Source organism: Festucalex cinctus, chromosome 14 (assembly GCF_051991245.1).
Source record: "Festucalex cinctus isolate MCC-2025b chromosome 14, RoL_Fcin_1.0, whole genome shotgun sequence".
Classification (NCBI taxonomy): Eukaryota; Metazoa; Chordata; class Actinopteri; order Syngnathiformes; family Syngnathidae; genus Festucalex; species Festucalex cinctus.
In genome coordinates, this window is record NC_135424.1 from 15214015 (window position 1) to 15231533 (window position 17519).

The 17519-nt window shown below is 39.0% G+C and overlaps 2 protein-coding genes across 3 annotated transcripts in view; one reads left to right on the forward strand and one right to left on the reverse strand.

Moving 5' to 3' along the window:
* Positions 1-17519, forward strand: part of macrod2 (mono-ADP ribosylhydrolase 2) — a 417202-nt gene that overhangs the window by 32598 nt on the left and 367085 nt on the right. The gene's annotated exons all lie outside the window — the stretch shown is intronic.
* Positions 7896-16154, reverse strand: flrt3 (fibronectin leucine rich transmembrane 3). The gene is made up of 3 exons (XM_077494973.1): positions 16096-16154; positions 11640-12316; positions 7896-11017 (listed from the first exon to the last, which is right to left on the reverse strand). The coding sequence occupies exon 3, from the start codon at positions 10973-10975 to the stop codon at positions 9023-9025; it is 1953 nt and encodes a 650-aa protein (XP_077351099.1). The 5' UTR covers positions 10976-11017; positions 11640-12316; positions 16096-16154; the 3' UTR covers positions 7896-9022.

Genomic DNA, 17519 nt, shown 5'->3' on the forward strand with positions numbered 1-17519 from the left:
GTAAGACTAATACCATCACTGTGGCTTACCTTCTATTCTTGTAAAAAGAATATAACTTAAGTTCATTATTTCATTTAAGTCACATTCCTGGCAAAGCTTCTTCGGTGGGCTCTACATCAAATTCACTGAATCCCTCTAATAGTTGCATAATTTGCTCAATGTGCCTTTCCTGGCATCTCCTTATTGCATTACCAGTACCACACTTCACGTTTATCTTCTCTGTCAATTAGGTTTCTTGCCACAGTCATTTATGAAAATGAAAATGAAAATGAAAGTGAAACGTGCCTGCCAACATTTTCTGAACTGGGAGACCTCGTTTCTCCCAAAGTTGTTGTTGTTGTTGTTGTTGTTGTTGTTGTTGTTGTTGTTTTAAAAAAACATGGCCAAATTTTGATTCTTCGTTTCAGAGTTGACAGTAGTTGAAAGGTTTTTTTTTTTTTGCATCTGGTCTGTTCTGGTTGTCTTAGCCAGAAGTCCGGTTGCCCTGAGTATGAAAAGAACTGGATACATGAGAATGTCCACAGTAGTGTTGTCACTATCAAATATTTTTATAATAGATTCATTTATCGATTATTCAATTGATTCGACTAATCTGATTCATTTTAATTTTGCATTAAAGTGTACAGTGGTACCTCGACTTACGAACGTCCCTTCATTTGAAATTTTCAAGTTCCGAAACTCCTCAACAGGAAAATATTGCCTCTTGTTACGAAATAAGTTTCAGGTTACGAAAGTTAAAAATACAGAATGGGCTGCTACTTGCAGGTCCCAGTTTACTGAACACAACATATTTACAGCTGCTTTGCCATTGGCTATTACTGGCATCTTCCTGGCATCTCATTGGCTAAGAGGGACATCTACCTTATGTGTCCATAGATGCATAATAGATATGTGTCTATGTAGCGTCCTCGTCATTCGCCCCTCGGGCCATGAGGTTTTTAGATAGGTTTACGTAAATGTATTAACGGCCGAATTTGTGCAAAAATTCAAACAATTGGTGATTGATGAAGGCTACGTTGCACAGTAAGTTTTTAATTGCGACGAGACAGGCCTTTTTTGGAAAAAGATGCCTCGCTGTACCTGAAGTTTCCATCAAGTTTCAGAATTTATTGAAAAGAATCACCCAGAAAGTGTTCACCATTCGGGCGATCGCTCACTATGATGATGATGTTTGCCTTGGACATTTTCCAAGGATTGTTTTTATTTTTATTTTTTTTTATTAAAGGCTACAGGTGGAGGAGTGGAACTGTCACTTGCTTTTGGTGCCGGATGGCGTGGATTCCCTTCTCCGCCTGGGAGATCATGTGTGGCTTACATGATGTAAGCGTGAGTGATTAAAAAATAAATAAATAAAAATAAAATAAAAAAAAATTGTTAAAAAAAACAAACATCCTTGGATCAGTTCTTTACAAAACACCAGGCAAAAACGCTTCAGAGAGAACATGGAGCAAAGAGGGCAAAAAACGAAGAGGACAGCAGTTAAAAACCATCATTTTTTTTCTTTATTCTTTGTTTTTTACTATATACACAACTCATTTATTGTGCAATAATCTAATTGTAACATTTATTTGTTACATGTTTTGATGCATTTTTATGCTTTATAAAACATTTATGTCTGAATTTTGGGAGGCTTGGAACGGATTAGGGCATTTACATGGAAAATGCGTCTCTACTTACAAAATTTTCTACTCAAGAACTTTCTTCCAGAACCAATTAATTTCTTAAGTAGAGGTACCACTGTATAACAAAACCATTTTATTTTTATTTTTTTTTACCCCCGGTTACTGTTTATTAACCAGTGACTGGTGACCTGACATTAAGATTCATGTCAAGTTAAAATGATCTTGCTACCCCTTGTGCCTTTATTTCAGTATGGAGTTCACATTTTGCTCATAGTTGAGGTTTTAATGCATGAATTAAAGTGAGAAAAATTTCCGTTCCTGAAATACTTTATTTTTTCCCAGGGGATCAATTCCCAAGTACCAAAAATCTGCACCTTCGGTACTGGTACTCAACTGTAACTTTTTTTTTTGTGGTAACTTTTGTATTTGTTATAATAAATTAATTTGTGTAATGATAAAATCTGTATTATTTAGTTTTACATTTATTTTTCAATATATAAATGATAACAACTATAAGAAAAAAATAAGTTTTAAAAACAGGAAAACATATTCTTAAATTCACATGTTTCATATGATCTTATAATTGCTTCAGTACAGTATATTGTCAGGGAAAAAAAAGATTACCAAGGATCGCAAGAAAAAAAGTGGATAGTTGGATGCAGGGACATTGCCAGATGTTAGTTTAAGCCGAGTGTTGTGTGCCATAGTATTTATAGACACACACTCACACACATCATTTTTACTTTTAAACAGCACAAGCTTAGGATTACCGTGGCTTAGATCATTCGACCCCCTCAATGGGTCTAGCACATCACTGGGTTGAAATGAATTCATTACACTCGTATTCAAAAGTTGAAGCATTCATTCTTCACTTCATTCCTCTTTCCTTCCTTTTTGGGTTCTTTGCTTCACAAAGTTGCCTTTCTCTGAAGACCCCGTCCCATTTAGCTCCCCTCAATGGGGAAGGAAATGACTTGTGGGAGCAGATTCTTCTCACACAGAGATCGTAATCGCGTGGCTGCGTGTCACAGGCACACCAGTGACTCCAGGTTTTAATTAATCCTACATACCACCAGCAACACTACCATCATCCATGACCATTCTTACTCTCCCTCAAACTTTCTCTGAAGTTTTTTTCCCCACCTACTGACTCCGTGTTTGGGTTTGAGTGAGTGGGGGTAGGTTCCATTCTAAAGCGAATTCTCTCAAGCCGCTTGAAGTGTGATGTTCATAATTGTCATGGTGCCTAGGATCATCACTTTTCTACTCCCTGGAGTGTGAGGCGGCCCACTAACTGCGTGACTGTGTTAAACCCTCCACTTCCAGTGCCACTGTGTCCTCAAGAGATTTCAAGCAAACTCAAAGCTTGTGGACTGTGGAGGCATTTCACAATTTACAAGGAGTCAGCCAGGCTCAGTTTTCATTCTGCAACTTGTTTTATCTTCCTTGAGTTTGAGCTGAACTTGGCAATAATTCTTTGGTTAGAGTTCACCGCGGGACAAGTCTTCAAAATAAGTATATTTTAGTTGAAAACGAGCTCCTAACTGCTTTTCATAATGTAATCTTTCGTGTCATATAATGACTGGTTTTATGAAATGTTTGTTTTGAATATTGCAGTGCATCTCCAAAGCGTAATATTTAGAATCATCTCAATTAATAGCTTTCTAGATTGGTTGAATTTGCTTCTTTGTGGTAATCATATTTTATCTTTATTTTTTCCTCTGTGCTGGTAATCAAATGTTGTCATTCTGGAATGTGCGATGCTTCTAGAATGACCAATTGTTGAAAGCTTTGCACGACCATCAATCCTCTTCTTCAGACTTGCGTGAAGAGGTACCTTATTGGTCTTTCTTTTTTGAGGCCACACTGTCTTCATACTCCAAAAAGCAAATTGAATAAATCTCTCTTGAGCTGGAGAAAATGTATGTGTACTGTAAATGGTACAACTAATTTTATTTTCGTGTTAAATCGTATTACAGTAAATGGGCTTGGCATATGGTGTTTTGTAGCGTGACAAGTTTTCTTGAATTATCAGCTATCACTGTTTTGTTTGTTGTAACTCTTAGGGACAAAGTGAAGAACACCACTTTAGGGGGGGAAAAAACCCCAAACACATTCCAACTCTGCCTCCGTTTTTATTGACTTGGCTACAGCAGCCATTCTATAAGCAAATCTGTTTGTGATTAGACTGTCAACAGCTGGAAATAATAAGCTTTCCACCTTGGTATGCAGATTGTGCACCACCATTTCAAGAATCTGAACACAAAATGAGAGGGAATGAAATGTGGATCTACTATGAGGAATAGTTGAGAGGATGGACCCCTCAAACCTTTAGCAATGAAACAAATGTTCCACTCCATCAGAAATGGAGGCGGAATGAGACGCAGGGTCGATTAAGATGTGAGGGGGATGTGGTGGTGATCTCATAAAGGGCATGGGGAGATGTATGGCCTTTTACAGGATCATTTAAACCACTTAATGGGGGACAGGAATTAATGGCTTCCATTGAGTAGAGTCAATTATATGGATATTTTCATAAAATATTGTGTATACTTCATAGTGTAAAATAATACCCATTGACCTCCTTGCTGTTGTTTTTGACAGTTTGTTTTAAATGCTGTTGTATTTCACAGTGAATCTTTCTTCTTCATACAGTGCTTTAATATGTGGGGCTTTCTTTTGGGAGGCACAGTCTTCATTATGACAGCTCTTGTTAATTAGTATTAATGTCAAATAATTTACAGTTGCAATGGATGTATGTGCCAGGCCTTGTGCTCTCAAGCATAAAATTGGATTCATTATGATGACGGAGGTTCTGCTTAGGTTTTTTTGGCCTTGTGGTTACAGGTCACTGGGTAAAGTGATGGAGAGCCTTCTGGCTTTAGGGAAGGGGTGGGGCAAGCTGGTCAGAGCCAGAGAAAAGAGGACAAGTCCTCGACACAGTAACACATCACTCACTGGCATCTCTCTCAATGGCCGCTCTGTTCGTTTACAATTAGGTCTGGTGACTAAGGGTGATAAAGTCCAATTTCAATCTTGAGAGGAGGATCGTGGGAAGAGACATTGTTCATTTCTCTTAGTCATGTGTTATGCACTTGGGAACAAGTCATCATTTTTTTATTTATTTTTTTTAATAGTTACTCGCAGATGCATTTTGTATACATTGACACTTGAGTAAAATATGAGTCTGTTATAACAACCTTAATTATTTGATTTTTTTTATTTTTAACTTGCTTTAGGCAGTTTTAAGATATGGAGCAGAGAAAAAAAATGGTCTGATCATTTATCAGTATTATGATGTTGCTGATGTTTATAGATGCATGCAACAAAAGCATTAGAACAAGTTTTATTTGAAATACAAACCTATGCATTTTTTTCCAAGTGAGAAATTGAAAGAAAACACCCACATTTTTCATGTATCAAAGATTAAATGAAATGTACTAAAAATGCCCAAGGCGGCAGAGCTTATGAGTGATCACATATCTGGATCGAAAGATGATCATTTGAAACAGCAGTGCTGTTTGAGATTTTCTTAGTTTTGTTTGTAAACCTAATCTGCAATATGAAGTCAAAATGCCATTGGGCAGTTGTGTCCAAACTTGGTCCTCGAGGGCTGGAGTCCTGCAGTTTTTGGATGTTTCCCTGCTTCAACGTACCTGTTCAAATGAACAAGATCATTATCAGGCTTATGCAGAGGAAAGAGAAGAGAAACATCCAAAACCTGCAGGACTCCGGCCCTCGAGGACCGAGTTCGGTTGTTTAGAAGACTCCTTTCCTTCATTAAATTAGTCTGCTTACATTCACGTTGCTGCAAAATAATGGTGGATGGATTACAACTTGAGATAAATGTAGGGTAACCATATTTTGATTTCCATGTATCGGCCTTGATACTTTGATGCTCAACATTTCTTGAAATATGACATAGATTACAAGTATTTTAATATATTCCTCCTCTCCATTGGTAGAAAACAAAACAAAAAAACATAACTCTGTCTCCGGTTTGGGAGTGCCGTGTGCTACCAGTGATCTAAAATTACTAAAAGTACAGTACCTTATTTGAAGGCTCGAGAAGTGAGATTTTACAACATAAAAAGTTGACCTACTTGATGAATAAATATGCAATACTACCAAAACACACCCACAAAACCTGCCTTCTTATTTTCCCTTTACCCATTGCGATCATCTGTGGAGCAGTCCGCGGTCTATCAGATGTGTAAACAACACGGTGCACTCCGCATCCCATTGTTGCGCGAAGTGTCATTCAAATTCAATAAATGCTAATTGTTCCCGTGGAAAACAACGAAATCCAAATATTTTCATGAATGGATCACCAATAATCCACTTTAGTTTCATGTAATATTGCATTCTTGTTTGATGCTAGTTTTGATGTCTTCAGCGTCATCGTTTATAAAAAAAAAAAAAAAAAAAAAAAAAAAAAAGTATAACACATACTGTCATGATTCTTTATAATTTTGATCATGGCAACCCTGTTAATTTGTATTTTCTTGTCAGATACTGACTGATGCCTTTTATTAATTTCTTATGGTTTATTAACTGATTTCACTCTGATAGCGCTAATAAATGTAGCAGGCTCACATAGCCTGTACTTTTATTTTATTAATACTAGTGGAGAAAAAAACAGTGCTGTTGGTCATGAAGGGGTCATGCAGTGATGCTTTGATACCAGCATCTATAGGAATGCAAATGTGACCGTCTGCCTGACCAGCACCTTCCAGAATCAGTGAAAGAGTAGCACCCTGGAGCAAACACTGCAGCTGCACCATTAGCTCTGATCATTCGGTACATAAAAGCCAAACTGTTGTCTGCACTGTGTCACACACGGAGAAAAATGGCACATCACATTTTGTTTTGTCTCCTGCCTTGTCTGACCTCAGATGAGAGTGATTTAAGGAATTGTTTAAAGTGACTGATCAGATCAGGTCATGGGTCACCAATGATAAGTGAGGTCACCCGGGGTCGTCATCGGTTTGGTTCATCAATTTTGCTTCATTCGCCTTCATGCAAGTTACACAAAGCGGCTTTTTTTTAATGGGTTGTTTTCAGTGAAAGTCACAACAAAAGACTGCTCTTTTGACTGTTTGGCTAATTTGTCATTTATCACAAAGTGGCAGAAATTTGTCAGTGCTTTACTCATTTTCAGAGTGTTGAGAATGTTGGCATACTTCAGGCAAGCCTGTATGAACTATTTACTCGAACAAAAAGGCCCATTAATAACAAATGAAAGACTATTGTTCAAGCTAATGGAATTGTTGGTCTTAAGATGCTCTTTATTAGAAGATGAAATATTAAGTGCGAGAGACATGTTTCAGTTATCAGTATTAGTTAAGACAAAATCATATTAAAATTTCTGTAAATAATTTCTTTTTTTGATGATTTAACCCCAAATAATTAGAGCAAATTTGTGTATCAAACTACATTAGATCATATTCGCATTACACTGCCCCCAAGTAGTAGCTCACTTTTGAAAGAGGTTGCTGACCCCTGTTTTAGGGTGTACTATATTAATAGCAAATTTAAGTGTTTTTTGTTGTTGTTGTTTTTTTTGGTGTGTGTGCTTAATACTGAATAGAAACATAAGTTACAGGATTAAATTGTAAGTGGTAATCAAATACATAAAAAAAGTCAATGAGCTGGCAAATATTTTTTTTAAATACAATTATATAAAGACAAGAAAAGTGTATGCATATATTTTTTTTAATTAACATTCTTAACATTAGACTAAGTAATCCTGCTTCTGAACCGAGCTGCAGATATGTCATGTAAATATTTTTTTTTGTAATGTCAGACCTAGGAAGCCAATATCAAGTTGAAAAATATATTAATAGCAAATTTAAGTGTTTTTTGTTGTTGTTGTTTTTTTTGGTGTGTGTGCTTAATACTGAATAGAAACATAAGTTACAGGATTAAATTGTAAGTGGTAATCAAATACATAAAAAAAGTCAATGAGCTGGCAAATACTTTGTTTAAATACAATTATATAAAGACAAGAAAAGTGTATGCATATATTTTTTTTAATTAACATTCTTAACATTAGACTAAGTAATCCTGCTTCTGAACCGAGCTGCAGATATGTCATGTAAATATTTTTTTTTTGTAATGTCAGACCTAGGAAGCCAATATCAAGTTGAAAACATGACTTGTATAACATTTTGAGTTACTTAAAATATATTTTCAGAATTTAAACTAAACTTAAAAAAGTGGAGTGTAGGTAATAAAGAAATCAATGCTCTATATTTGTTCATATTTTTTTATTTTGTATATGACCAATACTTTTCATATTCAAGTGTGTATGAAAAAAGTCACTGGTTCCTTAAAAAGCTAAATACAATAAGCATTGGATCAAGGCACATACAAGACTGGCCAAAGGGCATACAATGCACTTTGGTTTTTTAAACATGAAGAACAGGTAATTTCAAATTGTGGCAACAAAAATGTGTTCACTTTGAAAATACAAAATAGTAGTTATGTGAAGGAACGGCTGACACTTTGATCATTCCAACAATCATGTACTTTTGGCCTTTTGACTTGAATGACGGAGGGTACACGGTACTAAAGAATGCCACCATTGTCATTTGGCCATTGTTGACTTGTACAAATAGAGATCGTGTGGGGTCCTGTGTCAGCTTGTCCAGTCTTTTTGTTTTGAGGAGCCAAGAGTCCCTTTTTAAAGTCGATGTGCTTTATCTGCCCTGTGCTGTGGCCTACAATCCCATCAGGGGGAAAAAAAAACAAAAAAAAAACTATGGTTATTCTGCTGTGTTTCAAACTTGCAAAAAGTACACACCTAAGAAAGTAGAGAAATAAAGCATGGCACATCATCTGAAGTGATTTGTATCATATGAAAACTAGAACAATATTCTTTGTCAGCAGTAAATGAGACGGCTCAATACTGTTTATTCTTCGTAAGAGGGCAACATTTCCGATTTTGGTAATTTTATTGATCAACTGTACCTTAGTTTATGACAATTTCTGCCTCAGTTTTTCAGACAGCCACAAAATGAAAACAATAACCTGTGCTTGTACTACAATGTTTTCTAAAGTCTGATTGTTCAACACAGCAATGAAAACCCACTTTCACAGTTGACAAGTCATCATATCTCAGAACACAGAGTTTCTTTTTAGTTGGTCGATCATTTTAAGTCAAGGAAATACAGTACAAATTACTACAAATCCCTAAAATATAATTGCAGGACTTCACCCACTGGTTCAGTGAGGGCCTGCAGGTGGAACGTTCTCAGTTTTCATAAAATGTCCTTAAATATAAATTATATGGCAAATGTACATAACATTGCTCCCTTAGTCGTATAGATCCAGTGTTTTGTAAAAGTCTTCCCACTCTGTTCACAACACGTACTCGTCATGAATGTCTGTGTGCAATATCATGAATGGGAGTAGTCTGAATCTGGTATTCCACTGTCTCTGTAGCTCCTGTTGTTAATATTGTTCTCGTTGTGTGGGCTCTTGTATAAACTGAGACCATTAGGTGGAAAAATTGTGTGTATCACAAACTCCTCCTTGGACACAGGAAGCTGATTTATAGGTATCATTTGAAAAGAAGTCTCTCTTATTTCTAGAATTGAGTTGTCCTTCTTAGTGCCAGCTTCGGCATAGTCGTCCTTTCTCCGCCGGCCTTTATTGTAGGTGCAGTTCCTGGAAAAAAGTGATCCATTCCTGTGGACATACCAGCACACCAATGCCAACATGATTATTGCCAAAAGTGCAACAGCCCCTCCAATGATAGCAGCCAAAGGCAGACTTGAATTTTTGTAAGGCTCTTTCTCCTGCTCTCGGTTTAAAGTTGTGGTTGGCTTATACGATTTGTGAGAGCCGGTCTCAGTCTCTATGCAAACGGGTGTCTCGTCTGACAGGTAGATATTGCTGGTCTCCATGGGAACCATACATATCCTGTAGGAAGACTCTGGCTCCAGCGCAGTGAGCAGATACTCCGTCCTCTCCCCCTGTACAATTGTTTCTGTGATGGAGCCAAACGCAGGGCTGTGTCCCAGCTTCAGCCAGCTGAGCCGAAGCGCAGTCATGGGTTGTGATACCCTCCAGGATATGTGAACTGTATCTGCGCTACTTGACTTCACGCTAATTGTGATGATCTTTCTGCCTGATGAAATGGTGGTGCCGTGGTAATTTTTGCCCATATTTGGTCCCTTTCCTCCAGGCCTTTTAGTCACAAAAGAGGGCCACTGTGGCTGTGAGGGGCGCCAAGTGTTGGAGACTGTGCTTGTCTCGTATGTGGGACTAAATTCCAAGTCTGTGCAATCAAACATGTCTGTTGTTAAGTCTTTTAGAGCCATGCCTTTTACCTTATCAGGACCCTGGCACATGAATCCCCGTACGTTTACTTTTGTCGGCAATGACCGGAGCCAGTCGCGCACCCATTTCATCCTGCAAGTGCATTGCCAGGGGTTGTTGCGTAGCAAAAGCTGTGTGAGATTGTCCAGATCTTCAAATACTCCTTGTGGGAGGCTGCTCAGGTTGTTGCCAGATAGGTCCAAGCGGTATAGTTGCCTAAGGAAGGCAAAAGCTCCAGGTGGGATCCGATTAATGTGATTATCTTGAAGCTGCAGCTTCTCCAAACTTGTGCCTGGTAGGTTAGCTGGTGGTGATGTCAGGGAGTTCCTCACTAGCGACAGCTCAGTCAAGTTAATCAAATTGATGAAAGCCATCTCTCCAATTCCACGGTTATTGAGCAGATTTCCATCCAGTATTAGCCGCTTCAGGTTGATGAGATCTTGCAGAGATTGTTCAGAGATGGATGAGATTCGGTTGTCTTCAAAGCGCAGCTCCTCAATGCTCATGGGTAGGCCTGAGGGAATGGTACTTAGGTGGTTCCTGGAGAGGAAAAGCAATCGGAGGTGACTGCTGTCCCTAAAGGCCCCTTCTTCGATGCTGACCGCTGACACGGAGTTGTCGTCCAGGTGAAGCTCCTCAATATAAGGAATCTGGGCTAAGGTTGCGTGCGTAATCATTCGAATGTTGTTCTCCTGAAGATGGAGCTCTTTCAGCCCAAGAGGAAGGTTAGTGGGGAACTCATCTAGATTGTTGCAGTAAAGGTAGATCTTCTCCACATTTGAGAGCCTGCTGAGCTCTGCAGGAATTCCTGAGCTCTTTATGCGGTTGTTTTGCAGGAAGAGCACTGTTGCATCCAGGGGTAAACCAGTAGGGATGGACGTCAGGCCACGGTCATTACAGTAGATGAAGGTCCCGTCGCAGCGGCAGGCAGAGGGACATGAGGCAGAGGTCACCAGTGGGTTTGCAAGTCCCAGCAGCAGTCCAACCCTGATGAGGGAGAGGATAAAGGCCTTGCACTGACGTACCATCTTGAAGCTGAGTTGCCTGGCAGTCTTATCAGTCAAGAGTTCCTGGAGAGAAGACACAAGAATACAATTAATGCACAAGGTCTTTAGGATAGGTCCAAATTCCTGATCTCAGATTTGCTTGGTGTTTAAATGCTGCCTCAAGGACTTTTATAGATTAAGTACAGGATCGGATTAAATCATACGTGTGTGTGATAAGTATTGAGCCTCGTTACACAAAAACCTCATGTTAAAACTATAATTGGTAAGCTTTCAATACATTGAATCTCTGTGCCATAGATCTGCTTTAATTTTCTGTGAACAGGGCGCACAACATTGAAAAGCATTGATTGTCTTACAGACGTCTGCGTCTCAAGGCTGCCTTTCATTGCTACATACCGAAACGGAAAACAGTCGTGCTTTGTTGAGTTACTGTCCATTACACATCAAATTTCAGAGCTTCTCTTCTCTACATGACACTTCCAAAATACTTTTAAATGTTTATTATTCTTATAACCACACACAATATCAGGAGTGCAGTGCGATGCAAACCATTGTGTTGCCCTTTTTTTTTTTTTTAAATTCATTTTGACTATACTTTTTGATAAAACCTACTCAAAGACAGCCCTCTGATTTAAAATTCTTGTCGAGTCAGTGAAGTGGAAAGAGGCATACAAATGTTTCATACCTGATTTATGAGAGGTGGTAAATCCTTTTTGATCGCTGAAAAATCCAATCAGGTCCTTTCTGAAAAGGAAAAGTTCTTCTGAGGGCTTTCTGGCGATATCCTGACTGGTCAGTGTTTGCAGAGCTGATCCTTGTTTGGAAGTTGACCTCCTCTGTTGTCAGAGGCTCATGCCTTTACCATGGCAGATAAGCCTGTTGAATAAGCATCCCCTCTCAGTGACAAAGCCTGTGCTCTCTCTCAGGTAATATTAAAAATCCTAATGGGTGTTGAATTTGTCAAGATCAGTAGCCATAACCGTAGATTAGATTTTTTTTTTTCTTTTCTTTTCTTTTTCCAGTTACAGCAATCCTGCTGGCCTTAGTATAGGGTCCTTTCTGCAATCAGGCCCGGCATGCATGATGAGTTGACACAAAGCTGGTCTGAGCCATGCCAATCCCCTGTGCCACAGGCTCAATCAAGGCCTGTTCACTTGTGTACTCCAGCTCGTAAAGGTAACCAGAATCCTCTTGTCCCTTGTCAAGCTTGCATATACATTAATCCTGGGCTCCGGTTCCGGATGTGTGTTCTCTCTTCTAAAGAGAAAACCGGTGAAAGGTGCTTATCGTTTTGGGCCAAGTCTCCCTCATGAATCTGGAGTTTTATTCATCCTGGGCAGTTTTCACACCTCAAATGTTTTCCTGAAAAAGAAAAACAAGAGAGACAAATATACTTAGTAAGATCTAATCTCTTTAAATTAAAAAACACTTGCACAACAGTTGTTTTACCATTTATTTGAGGGGAACAATTAAACATGTTTTTATATTAATAAATTCAACAGCTATTGAGTCATTGATACTAAATAGCAATATTTAGCTTTTTGGCATTGGTCATGACCATTTCACTTCTTACAAGCTTTACGCTAACAAGACACATTGGTTGCTTGGTGATCATGACCCCAACAGAATGTGCGAATGTTCACATCTTTTTCTACCCTTATGACTTATTTATATACTTATAGAAAGTACAGAACTAGGGTTTCTGATTTAGATGAAAGGATGATCCAGTCAGTGCTCACATTTGAATTTCATATGTGAAGGAGAGGCTGTTGCATCCATCCCTGTCATCCCCCACTTCTCTGTGACCCCTTGCCCCCACCACATCCCCTTTCTAAAAAGCTCTGATGAATGCTCTTGTTTGTAAAAATAGAATTTCCTTAGCCTAAGAAGAAAATGTTGTTTTTCCATTTAACACAATAGGTGTGTCATTATAATGTGACCTGCTGGCAGCTGCCTTGTGCTGTAAAAGCCAAAGATAAATCAGGAAGCAGGGCCTCAGTCACTTTACAGTTCGTCGGCCAAACCAAAGAATGGTTGGTGAATTGGGAGGCTTGTACACCCAATTGTGATTGATAAAATGTCATCTAATACAAATTAATTTGGTTTAAAACGTATATTCTTTTGAACAGCTCATAAATTGTCAAATACAAGCTGAGGGAAAATACTGGATGCGATTTTTACTAACTTATATGAAGAAACAATCTTCGAGAACAGAGGTTTAGAAAGCTGATGAGAGCTTTCTGATAGGTTTAACTTGTAATACAATCCTTTGTAAAGTCATTTCAATTCTAAATGATGTTTTCCACATCAAATTAAAAATAATACATTTCAGTCTCTCCTAAGAGCTCAGCAAGACCTAGCTACACTTATGCAAATAATATGCTTTTAGGATTATTTGACAAGATTATCTACATGAATGCTGCCTTGATTATTTCTTGTCCACTAAACTCATGTTACCTGCTGTTGATACTAGTCTATTGGAACAAACAAGGAACATGGTTAGCAATTTGAAAACATGCTAAATGTAGTATTGCTGAGTGAAACTGTACTGTTGTGTAGGTTTTATATTTAACCTGAAAAGCTGTTAAAAAACCCCAAAAAAAAACTGCCTGGGCTGTTGGCTGGCTGTTATTCCCCATTTTATTTTTCTGAACTCCATCGGGTTTCAGGAAAGAAAAGTTAAAAGCAAAGTTAAATTGAGCATTGTGTGTGTGTGTGTGTGTGTGTGTGTGTGTGTGTGTGTGTGAGAGAGAGAGAGAGATACTTTTCACTATAACATCGGGTGTCAAATGGGTCACACAAAGCTGGAGTTTGGTAGCGAATGTACCATGCACAAATATGCATTTGCTGACAATAACAGTTTGCCAGACTTTGTGCCCCCTATATTTACTTTACGTTGCACAAGGGAGGCATTTGAAAATTCTAAAAACATAGAAATTCTGTTTTTCGGGGAGAAAGGGCCGTAGAGGTTGTAAAAGATGTTTAAATTATTCATAAGACCTGAAATTAATTTTGTTCCATAGGAACAATCCATTGGGAAATAAGTATTGTTGTGATTTTTTTTAATTTTTTTTTTATTTTGTACCAATGGTTATGTGACAGATTGGGTACTACAGACTGGAGTTTAAGTTTATTTTGTGTGCAATTTCATATTTATATTGTAATCACAATACAATATAGTATTTTTGCATTTATAGTGATTCAGAGAAAGCTGTACTCGAGCGTTTAGTTTCTGAGAACCAAATGTGTTAAATTGTATTCTATGATTCAGTTAAGAAAAATAATAGTGACAACAAGAATAGGAAACGGGCTCGGCTTCCTGTAGAGATGGGCTGAACAGATGATACTTCTGGTCGCTCAAGTAAGCCTGGAGAGGCCCAGGACTGTCGGGGCTTTCTCTTTTGTTGCATGCTGAAAGGAGAGATCTGTAGCAGCTGCAATGATTTTTCCCCACATGGGGGTGGTAGGCACCACAAGATGTGTGTGAAAACATATGCAAGTATGTGTGTCTGCCTGTGTGTGACAAGCTAAGCCGCAAAGAGGAGCACATCTTAGCCTACAGGCCAAGCGCCCACTTACAATATAGGGATTTGTCAACCGCTCTCCTGGCCCCACTACTTTTCTCACTCATATTGCCTCAAAAGGTTATCTTGCTGTTTTTAATACAGACTTTGAATGCGCAGCTGTGTTTGTTACTGGGCTCAGAATAGATGACAAATATAGTTTTGTGGCAGAATGGACGAGGAAAAGAAGGAATGATATTCTTGTGCTGAATATGAGCTCTTCTTAAAGTCTGGGTTTAGTGTTGTCTTTTGCAGATACATTCATGCAGTATGTTATGCAGACTGAGAGTTTTGCTCATGACCTGGTTAGTGGTTAATCTAAAATGAAAGCAATTGGCTAGGAACTATAGCCTGAGGCAGTCATCAGTGAAGACAACTCATCTGCCCTCCTGCCTACTATATTGGACCAAATTTATTTTTATCAAATGCACTCAACCGTGGCTTAATTGGATAATAACTCAAATGGAACTTGTGCACATTTCACAGTCATTCAAAAGCAATTGTCTGGTTGGTGAAATTAGGATGTAGTCTCATACAGTAGTATCTGTTATTGGTTTAAGCCTGGATGACCTTATTGTCTCATGAAGATAAAGGCTGAGTGAAATTGGATTAACAGCTGTCTCTGCAATGGTGTTTCCAGGAAGACGTGCATACAAGAATGGAATGGACATTAAATTGCACTGATGAGAAATATTATGTTGATAATGCTAGCGGTATTTTAGGAGAAAATGTGCTGCCATTTGATAGCAATATTACTGCAACTCCCCCTTTTCCAAAATCAGCCAATATAAATAAATGTGTACAGCATATGGCTGATGCGCATGAAATGATTCGTGCTTAAGCCAATTTATTGCGACCTCCATATATGATGGTCAAAGTTTAGTGGGATGTCAGGACGTGAGTGGGAGCTGCACGGAGCCGTCCCGACATGCAGAGACGCATTTAGCGGACTTGGTCCAGCTGGCTCTGCATGCGTGCGCAACGCTGCGGGATGTGCGCTGCAATTCAACATGCTCACCGTGGTGTCATGAAGAACCGTGGCGCCGGCAGGCTTCAAAACCACCCTGTCTGCCCTCTCCTAATCCTATCAAGTTTGTGTATTCACTGATCAAAAGCTCAAACGGCCAGCGCGAGGAGCCCGCGTCTCCACCGCGTTTGCACCACAAGCTTAAAGACGCAAAATGTATATGCGGCTCCTTGTCGCTGCTTCCACTCAGTGCATTGAGAAATATGTGGAAAAAAAAGAAACATTGAAATCCAGTTGAAGTTTATTGTTGGTGCATAAATAGACGAGCTGATTTGGTTGCTGGGAGGAAAGAGCGCAGGATTTTTATTTATTTTATTTTATTTTTTTACATCATCGTTAAAAACTCCAAAGTACCTCGTGTTTTCTTCTATAGGGTATAGTCTTAAATTTTAATATATATATATATATTGCCGATTGTTTTGTTTTGTTTTTAATTAAAATGCAGTGTGTGTCTCCTTTAGTCATTCAGTAAAGAAAGCCACCCCCCACCCACATACCCATTCAAAAAAATAAATAAATAAAAATCACTCCATCTGGACAGTAACACTTACCTCAAAAGACAATCAAAAAAAGTTACAGGTATCCTCTGGGGGGGGGGGGGGGGGGGGGGGTTCAAGGCAGAGCAGGGGGGGAAAGTAATCCAGTCCGAGTTGTGCTGATTCAGTACAGATCCCAAAACGGTTTCTCTCACTCACGGAGGCAGAAGTGGATTGGATTGATCTGGAGCACCACTACGGTGTTTACTGGTGCCCCCTCACACATACACACACCGCGAGTTGTACGAGGACATTCGCGCACGGATTGGTCCCAATAACAAATGTGGACTTATGCTTGCTTGTAGCCTTGCTCCAGTAGAGCGCTGACGTCATTTGGAGGCGGGGCCTTTGCGTGTGTCTGTATGCGTGTGTGTCGCTCTCTCTCTGTTTCTTTCAGTCTCTCTCGCTCTCTCTGGCTCACCCTCACTGTCGCTCTCCTGCTTGCTCTCTCTGCTGTGGCTCCCTGTAAAATACGAGTCTTGCAATACTGGGTGCCTACCACTAGGCGGAGTGGAGGAAAGGGGAAAATCCGGCCGATATGCTTGGGACTGGTTAAGGAATCATGCTCTTGAGGTGAAAAATAATGAAAAGATTTGGAAAAAAAATAGTGGAATTGCATGTTGATGACCTTAAACAGGTTTTATCAGCTGTAGTAGAAATATCACAGATTGGGTGTTCTTAAATTGTATGCACAAGTGTCCAAGATGAATGTTTCTCATATGCAAGACATTCATTGTTTATAAAATAGAAATTAGTTTGAGGTTTACGTCATACCTGAACTCTACTGCCTTTTTAGCCCAAATGTTTTGACCCCGTTGGTTCCAAAATGAAGCCAAACGTGCCCTCCGAGGCTCAAAGCAGCAGTGAGTCACCCATTTAGTAATAGGGTTGCCGACACACTCTCGGCGTCATCTCCAGTGTCTCCCCCCTCAGGCCTCCCGACCGCACCAACACCATAGCCCACAATACGGCTGCTCTTGTTCAACTGTTAACTCAAGATCCAGCAATCAGATATGGGTGATGGTTGCCACCAGATGTGTAATTGAGAAACCACTTGCTTAAATGTCATTCACTAGTCCCAAAACTACTTTTTGTGATGACACCATTCATCAGCTTGTGGTTAAACCACATTTGCCAGCAGCATCTGCCAAGTACAGTCATTTAAAAAAAAAAAAATTTTTTATGGTTAACATTTGCACTTTTGTTCTTAGTACATTTAGAGACACTTGTTGTACTATTAAGCTTGTTAAAGCACATGATTAAAATTCAATGAATGGAAGCTGTTTATCTGACAGCTGCAAACCAACATCACATGACCTATTCCACCAAGCAGGTCCTGAAAGTTGTAACATAACACTCTAAAAACAGTTAGGTAAAAAATAACCCAATTTTGGTCCGCTACTTGCATCAATTTGACCAAACTTTGTGGATTGTTAAAG

What these genes read in the sequence shown, in the direction of transcription:
- flrt3 (XM_077494973.1), bottom strand. Translation starts at nt 10,975, where the DNA reads ATGGTACGTCAGTGCAAGGCCTTTATCCTCTCCCTCATCAGGGTTGGA.